This window comes from Lactuca saligna, chromosome 4, assembly GCF_052625555.1.
Source record: "Lactuca saligna cultivar CGN05327 chromosome 4, ASM5262555v1, whole genome shotgun sequence".
Classification (NCBI taxonomy): Eukaryota; Viridiplantae; Streptophyta; class Magnoliopsida; order Asterales; family Asteraceae; genus Lactuca; species Lactuca saligna.
Window position 1 is genome coordinate 185,423,582 of NC_136420.1, and position 8,343 is coordinate 185,431,924.

Genomic DNA, 8,343 nt, shown 5'->3' on the forward strand with positions numbered 1-8,343 from the left:
TATTTAAGTTTGTATAACACTAATAATAATTTTTTTTTTTTTTTTTTGTAACATTTAAAATAAAAGATATGGAGTATCTAAAATTATGGACTACTCAGAATTTATGAATTTTGAGAGTGGAAACCGGAAAAGGAGTTAGCCAATGTTGAAGTATTATTTGTGAGGAAAATGACAAAAAAGCCCATCCCTTCAACACCAAAGTGGTCCTATTCCATTAATACAATTGATACCCAATTCTTATCCTTCACTACCCCTCTCACTTTTCCTCTGCTTATTCCACACACCCTCTTCTCTCTTTCCCTTCTCTTTCACCTCTCCAAAAACCCATCAACCAACAACTCTCAGGTACAACAATTAAAGCAACAGGTACAACCATGTCATCATCAAAAGCATGGAGCAAAGAAGAAGATAAGGCATTCGAGAATGCCATTGCCAACCACTGGACTCACGATTCCAAAGAACAATGGGATACAATTGCTTCACTTATCCCCACCAAAACCATTCCAGAGTTGAAACAACACTATCGATTACTCGTTGAAGATGTTGATGACATTGAAGCCGGAGTGATTCCAATTCCGAAGTACCTCGGAGAGGAATCCTCTTCCTCTTCCACCAAGGAAAACAACCACCACGGGGGGTCGACTTCCAATCGTCGTTCCTCTTGCAATTACACCAACGGGTTTTCCGGGTTCGGTCATGATTCCAATTCCGCCGGACAAAGCAGCGGAAAAGCAAATTCCAGGGCAGAACAAGAACGTCGGAAAGGAATTCCATGGACCGAAGAAGAGCATAGGTATGTCGCCACCATAACTGTCCACCTTTCTCTTATTCAATTACAATGAAGGAATCGTTTCCATTTTCAGTATCGACGAAGGATTCATTAATTCTTTATTACTTAAAAGTACGTTTCCTGATTACGAAATCATTACAGAATTTATGTTTATAGACAGTACCACTTGTGGTTGATTGATTGACCATTGGAAAACGCAATTGTCAGAAAAAACCAATTATTGTTGCAATATCCTTGTACAACTCATGTTGCGTAATGTACAATAAACCACAGCTTAGCCCTAGAACGTTTCACAGTTGTTCCACTACAATATACTAGCACGAATTGTCGAAGTCACACTCTCAATTGGTTCGAGTACAATATACTAGCTAGAATAATCGAGTCAGATAGCTTTACATCTCACACTGTTATTATGACAACACCAATAACAGTCTATTATGTCGAGTCAGACAGTCTGTTGTATATCTGCTTTACATTTCATAATGATATTATGACAACACTAATAAGAGTCTATTATGTCATTTGGGATTGGTACAAGTTCTAATGCATATGGTACAAATGTAGGTTATTTTTATTGGGATTGGACAAATTTGGGAAAGGAGATTGGAGAAGTATTTCAAGAAACTATGTGATATCAAGAACACCAACACAAGTAGCAAGTCATGCACAAAAATACTTCATAAGATTAAACTCCATGAATAGAGACAGAAGGCGAACGAGCATTCACGACATCACAAGTGTCAACAATGGTGACGTGTCATCATCGCATCAAATCCCAATCACGGGAAGCACCAACCCGTCTAGCGGCCCATCCGTTGGAGCACCCATGAAACACAGACCGCACCACCCAGTGCCGCCAGGGATGGGGATGTACGGGGCACCAATGGGCCACCCTGTCGCCGCCGCTCCCGGCCATATGCCGTCGGCAGTTGGAACTCCGGTGATGATGCCGCACAGCCACCACCACCACCCGCCATATGTTATGCCGGTTGCGTACCCGATGGCTCCACCTCCGGCTATGCATCAATAGGATTGAAATCCGGCGAGTTTTTTTTTTTTTCTTTTTTTTTTTTTTTTTTTGAATTTTGAATTTGATGGAATAACTCTTCCTAGTCATAGTGCTAGAATTTGACAAAAAAGTAGGACCACAGCAACTTTTTTCAATGATGAATTTCTCTGTTGGTTTAAAGAATTTTCACCAACTGTTTGTACATTTTTTTTCTCTTGAAGAATAATTCAATGATGAGTTGTACGTCATGTAATGAAAGGTGTACCTCATGCTATGATGGTTGTACGTTAGGAGGGGGGACAGGGGAGATATAGAAAAGCAATCTAATGGTGGTTTCTCTTCCAACTTTCTGAGGTCCAAAATGTGACACAGAGATGAAGTTAAGCTGTCAAACATCATTGTCTGTTGATGTCAAAAAGATAACAAAAAACATCATGATAATATCTTTTCTTAAAACTAAAAACTTCAGTCATAATTCCCCTCAAAAAAAAAACTATCTAGCTAGAAATTAAGGTAGTACAAAATGAGGGTGACTAATGGAAATTTCATAACAATAATATTTTTTTACGCCTTTTTGAGTTAAATCGAAGTTGTTGCTCTGAGAGGATGTGATGTAAAAACTTCTTTCGTCCCATTTTCCACCATACAGGCACCACAAATCGGCTTCTTTTCCTCTTTTCTACAACATTAAAATTAGAAAAGGAATTGTCGAGAATCAGCAACCTACTTTTATTAACTTGTTTATTAGAAAATAAATTGTCAAGAAATACAACAATGAAATGAAAACTAAGTGGCTGGAATTATATAGTATGAACATGGATTTTCAAGGGGGATACTAGAGAATTTAATAATTTGAATTTATTGAGGTCGATGTTTTTAATTAGGGACTAGAAAAGACGACTTTGAAGTGGTCCTTTCCACATAACACCAAAAAGATACATCAACTCACTTTCAAGAATATCATGCAACGTTTTTTTATGTAAAGATCTTTTATTTCATATTGGTTGGTTATATAGATATTTTAATTAGTTAATAGATAAGTAAAACAATGAACTCACTTATTTCTTGGAAAATATATGATCCCCATCGCGATTGCAATTCGGAAAATACGGGGCCCACAGTCAGCCAAAAATTGCTCTGGATACTCAAAACTTCTAGAACAGTCTGCAGTCCAGATCTTGAAGGTGCAACATTCTCCAACATGCTTTCAGGCTTTTCACCAAGCAATACCTTAAAAAAAATAAAAAATAAAATAAAAACTGTTTTCTGTTATTTATTCATTAAACGTTGAATGATTAATCATAGAATATAGATTAACCTTGATTACTGATGTAGCTGATGATGATATTGAGCGAAGATTGTAACTGGAAAAAAAAAAAACATATATTATACATCATAAAAATCAACTTTTACAAATATAATAATGATAATAATAATAATAAATTATTTTAAAAAATGTGGAAAACAGACCCGCCCTCGAGAATAACAAGCAATTTTCCATTAGATAAAGAAGACAGCATTTTGGTCATTTGTGCATAACCAGCAGGGGTAACCTGAAATGAAAGATATAAGCTCTCAAGTTAGCAAGGGCGTTTACGTCTTTTGCACACACACACAAGATATTAAGAAAATTTAAAGATGTATGAAAAGCTTGCTTACGTCACAGCATCCAAGGGGGTCGCCCCTTGCAGCATCAAATCCAGCTGAAATGATTGTGATATCAGGGGCAAATTCGTCCGCTGAAATTAAGTGAGATTTTAAAAGTAAGAACATGAAGATAAAAAGCAAACTAAGTGAAAAAATAATAATAATAATTGATAACCAATTGGAAGCACGATATGTTGAAATGCAAAGATATAATCATTGTCCCCAACTCCTCCACGACTCCATGGAACATTTACACAATACCCTTCTCCACCCATGGACCCCACCTGATAGAGTAAAATGACCATTTTACCCTTCTTGATGTAAAAAATGAGAGAAAAAAATTAGGGTTATGTTTACCTCATGGGCAGCACCTGTACCAGGGTAGAATTTTCCACCTTCATGTCTATGTAAAGATATATACAACACCTATAATAATTAAACCAATATCATCAGAAATACAACACCTATGTAAAGAATTTTCCACTTATAGTGTTTTTTTTAAATATAACAAACTCATTGTGGTTAACCAAAAAACAAATTACAGAATATGGAGTTAATCATATAATATCATTAACAAGTAGAATAAAAAGTAGTATCGATTATTGAAAGAGTAAAGAATTTACTGTTTTGTTCTGTTCAAATATTTCTTGAGTTCCATTTCCATGGTGTACATCCTGCAAATAAATAAGGTTAGATAAGATAATTACAATTTACAAGTCATAGTTGTTTACTACAATTTAAAAGAAACTGAATAAATTATAAAAAAAAATATTACCCAATCAACAATCAAGACTTTTTTTGCTCCTGCAGCTTGAGCTGCTGATGCAGCAATGGCTGCATTGTTATGCAGACAGAATCCCATTGCTTGTCTCACTCCAGCATGATGACCTGGAGGACGCACCTGACCCATGACCCATCAAACATAAAGATTAATGGAACAAATAGAGAGGTGAAGAATTATAGTGAGAAAAGTGTTGTAGAAGCTTCTTTTTACCAGTGCAAACCCGTTTTTAGCACGCCCCGAGTATATAGCTGATGCCAGGTCAGCACATAACCCTGCTGCCAGCCTGGCAGCAACTGCTGAATCTTTGTTTGCGTATGTATCAGGAGTGAAATAACTGTTGGAAAAAAACAATTGTTGCTGATAAATATAAAGGGTTTATCTCAAAAAAGACCTTATATTTTGGCGTTTTTTCCAGACTAAACCTCAAATTTTTTTCAGAAAAACTAAAAAAGTTGAGGGTTTATTTGGAAGCATTTACGAGGTTGAGGGTTCTTTTGGAAAAAAAAAAAAAAAAATACAAAGTCGAGGGCTTTTTCGGAAAAAATGAAAAAATAGAAGGTCTTTTTCAGGCAAAAAATATATTTGTGGTTTGATCTGGAAAAACACACAAAATATAAGGTCTTTTTTGAGATAAACCCTAAATATAATGGAGAAATACTAAAATGTTAAGAGGGTATATAAGTAATTGATAGCTGATGTACCTAGCAATATGTTGGCTTGTGAGTTCAACAGATTCAATATTCTCATGAGAGTGGATCTGAAAACAATAGAATGGAATGGAATCAGTCATTTCATTCCAGTCATGTGTCGTTGGTGTGTAAGAATGGAATGGATTTTTTATTAGATTAAGATACGCTGTATAGTGTAAGTATTAACTCTACTTTATATGTTATTCGATTCTACTTTATAAATTTTTTTTTGCAAAACTAAAAGATTAAACATAAAAGCTCATTAGAATACAAATATTGATTATAACAAAAAAAATATAGCAGTTTTTCATTGCAAATTTTCATTCCATTCCTTCAAAATGAAATTTTACAGAAGAGAGGGAATCACATTCCTTCAAGAATGCTGCATTCCATTCCATCAAACAAAACAAACAGCTTTTTTCATTCCAATGGAATGAGCCATTCCATTCCATTCCCTCCCTGATTCCCTCATACCAAACACAACCTTAAAGTTTAGGTTATATCACGATCAGCTTATTTGATATAGCCAAAACTGATGAAAGTAGAAAGTCAAGATTGCAAGTTGACTTTAAGCTAATGAATGAAATGTTTACCTTCTGAAGTTCTTCACGTGTAATTTCTCTTGCTGAAATCGGTTGACATCTTCCAGGAAATATACCTAAAATTTACAGAAATGACAATTTGGAGAATCAAAAAAAAAAACAAGGAATCCTAGTCACACACCTGCAGTTGCCAGGCTGGCAGCAATTGCCCGAAGACGATCTGGTCTTTCTGGATGAGGAAGAGACTTCCTTTCAACCTACAAATTATAAAAATCAAAAAATGATGACATCAAAGTTTTTTATTTATACAAGCATCAAGACTATTAAAATAATTTTCTTTTTTAAAATGAAAATTGAAATATCGGGAAGAATTCTTACTTCAGAATGAAGCAACATCCTGTCATCAAACCCCACTGCTGTCGATTTATGTGGGGCCAAAGTTTTTGAGCAAGAAGCTACATTGATTGAAAAAAAAAAAAAAAGATCAAGGAAATGAAAACAATTTAAATGAAAAAATCAATCTTTATAAACTTATGTGGGGCCAAAGTTGTTTTCTCTTTAGACCTTCTGATTTCCCATTTTGCTTCAATGATGCATTCTGAATAGAATCTGCATCTTCTGAAGATGATGCAAGAAATCCATGCCTAAGGATTCCAGAATCTTTATGCTCTCCACACATCTGCATATAAAAAGTTTTGCAAATTATTCACTAGTTAAATATATAAAAAGGAAAATTATGGATGATGAAAGGAGTTGACATGACATGATCATATCTCATACATGGCAATAGAAAGCTCCATCAACGTTAACCATAGTGCAATTAACACAAAACCATTTAACAATTGTTAAATGTTTCTCTAAAGGCTCCCAATCACTGTCATCTTCATCATCAAAATCACCTTCTTTATTATACATATCTTGAAGACTCATGTCTCCATTGAAGCCCTGTATGAGATTTTGGTCATTTGGATCATGAATGTTAATCTCTGGCTCCCTATTTGATAAGTGGCTGATTGGTATAGTATTTGATATTGCTTTGTGGTCAGTATGACCACCTTCCAACACAATCATTCCTTCATTAAGAATGAAATCATCAGTAAAAATGTCCTCAAAAATAATGTAAAAAATCAAATGTTTCATGTCATAAACATTCAAAAACACATGGTTTTTTGAACTTATAGTTTATTACATGTAGATAAATATACATGTGCAAATAAAGATTGAAAATGCAAATCTTTGTAGTTAAATGCTTGTTGAATCGATTTCATAAAGTTACAATCCAACTGCATTAATGCAATCTGAATTGATCATTAGGTCAGACATGGTGGATGTTAATGTTAATCTCCACTGTGTGTTACTTCATGTTAAAATATATAATATGAAAAGTCAACAAACTGTTTCCTGTTGCCGAAATTAAAGATAGATATATGCCAAGAAAAACAAAATTGAAAGCCTACCAAAGGTGCCAATCTATTTAAGTGTGGGGTTACAACACCAAATTCCTCAAGGTTTTGAGAAGCTGGGAAGATTATGCATTCCTTTTGGCTTATAATGTATATCCCCATGAAAAGACAAGCATACACAAAGGCATGATGCTAATGAAAGGTGCATTAGCTAAACAAAAAGAGAAAACTCTTCTAATGGGAACGAGTATCAGCAAAGTCAACCCTACATCTTTTCGCAAATGAAAGGTAAGACAGAAAAGCCCATGTCCCTATTTTCTTTTAAACCCAAACAGTCCAAGAACTACGGCTATGAATCAAACATAAACACCAGAGAAAATGTGTGTATACTGAAATCAGTCACAAACCTCAAAATATAGGGTTTCAAACAACACGTATCAAAACTTCGAAAATGTCAAATTGCCAAAGTCGTTCCCTAACATATTCGCAACTCGTTTCTTCTATGCATGTTTGCGTTCACTACATAAACATTCAAAATAGTCGAACACAGAAACTCAAACATTTCCCTCTCGTATATACATTTGAGTGCTCGCGACAAGTAACGAGGATGAGAATTGAAGAATGGAATGACGTTTTGACTCGAAGAACTGACCTGATTGGAGTGAGTACAACGTCGAATCCGACTACGATTTCAACAACTTCAATTGGTTTTTAACTGGTGTCTGATTTTGGGGGAATCAATCTTTTGGTATAGATTGAGGGACGAGAGAGCCGGCATTTTATTGGCGGGATATTTGCGTAGATACCCTTCTATGTTTATGTATTTTCATATTTTTACCCCGGTATTAGTACGCTATTCAGAAATAACCCCGGTTCAAAATATGCTTAAAACTCGATTAGATTTCACACAAATGGTTCACCCAAAAACAAATTCATCTGCCAACATAGCAAGACAGCAAGAACATAATAATAACACATCTTACACAGTTTGTAATATAGCTAAGTATTAGAAGGATACAAAGTATATATATATATATATATATATATATATATATATATTAATCGTGTTTTCATAATACAATACACACAGTATTACAATCTGTTTATCTTGGTATCATAGCGTTATTATCGCTAAACCTAGCTGCCGCCAAACCTTCTCTGATCTTCATCTTCTTTCTTCCTTGCTAGCAATGGCATTAATTGTTGCTTTCACAACTGCTAAAAAAAGCTCTCATAATTCTCATAAGTTCGGTTTTACTCTCTCTCCAACGAACTATAGATTTTTGAAAACAATGATTCACCCTTTTCTTGTCACAAACAACCTAATTGGTTATGTTGATGGTATCGTTCCTTGCCCATCACCACTGATTGAACAAGCAACATCATCAGACAAAGATGCTCTCATACAATCCCAGTCGAACCCGAACCCTAACTATGCGATATTGGTCGCCAATGATGCTCACGTAAGAATGTTGATCA

At 35.0% G+C, this 8,343-nt stretch overlaps 2 protein-coding genes across 3 annotated transcripts; one reads left to right on the plus strand and one right to left on the minus strand.

Annotated features, from left to right (window-relative positions):
• Window positions 1-235: 235 nt before the first annotated feature.
• On the plus strand, window positions 236-2,047 carry LOC145043158 (Duplicated homeodomain-like superfamily protein). The gene is made up of 2 exons (XM_078991725.1): window positions 236-793; window positions 1,355-2,047. The coding sequence occupies exons 1-2, from the start codon at window positions 375-377 to the stop codon at window positions 1,818-1,820; spliced, it is 885 nt and encodes a 294-aa protein (XP_078847851.1). The 5' UTR covers window positions 236-374; the 3' UTR covers window positions 1,821-2,047.
• A 127-nt stretch (window positions 2,048-2,174) lies between these two features.
• On the minus strand, window positions 2,175-7,644 carry HDA15 (histone deacetylase 15). Of its 2 annotated transcripts, XM_078991724.1 has the most exons (18): window positions 7,517-7,624; window positions 7,272-7,383; window positions 6,242-6,534; window positions 6,026-6,140; window positions 5,840-5,916; window positions 5,643-5,718; window positions 5,513-5,577; window positions 4,932-4,987; window positions 4,441-4,564; window positions 4,222-4,347; window positions 4,070-4,120; window positions 3,804-3,872; window positions 3,622-3,730; window positions 3,459-3,538; window positions 3,270-3,352; window positions 3,118-3,163; window positions 2,858-3,029; window positions 2,175-2,478 (listed from the first exon to the last, which is right to left on the minus strand). In XM_078991724.1, exons 3-18 carry the CDS (start codon window positions 6,530-6,532, stop codon window positions 2,345-2,347), a joined length of 1,674 nt encoding a protein of 557 aa, XP_078847850.1. In that variant the 5' UTR covers window positions 6,533-6,534; window positions 7,272-7,383; window positions 7,517-7,624; the 3' UTR covers window positions 2,175-2,344. The 2 variants fall into 2 exon arrangements, with proteins under 2 accessions (XP_078847850.1, XP_078847849.1); XM_078991723.1 differs by lacking the exon at window positions 7,272-7,383 and having other exon boundaries at window positions 7,517-7,644.
• Window positions 7,645-8,343: the final 699 nt, after the last annotated feature.

What these genes read in the sequence shown, in the direction of transcription:
- LOC145043158 (XM_078991725.1), top strand. Translation starts at nt 375, where the DNA reads ATGTCATCATCAAAAGCATGGAGCAAAGAAGAAGATAAGGCATTCGAG. An exon ending in TGGACCGAAGAAGAGCATAG is followed by an intron (nt 794 to 1,354) that starts GTATGTCGCCAC and finishes GTACAAATGTAG; the next exon opens with GTTATTTTTATTGGGATTGG.
- HDA15 (XM_078991723.1), bottom strand. Translation starts at nt 6,532, where the DNA reads ATGATTGTGTTGGAAGGTGGTCATACTGACCACAAAGCAATATCAAAT. An exon ending in TGCCAGCCTGGCAACTGCAG is followed by an intron (nt 5,578 to 5,642) that starts GTGTGTGACTAG and finishes TGTAAATTTTAG; the next exon opens with GTATATTTCCTGGAAGATGT. An exon ending in TATTTGAACAGAACAAAACA is followed by an intron (nt 3,873 to 4,069) that starts GTAAATTCTTTA and finishes TAATTATTATAG; the next exon opens with GTGTTGTATATATCTTTACA.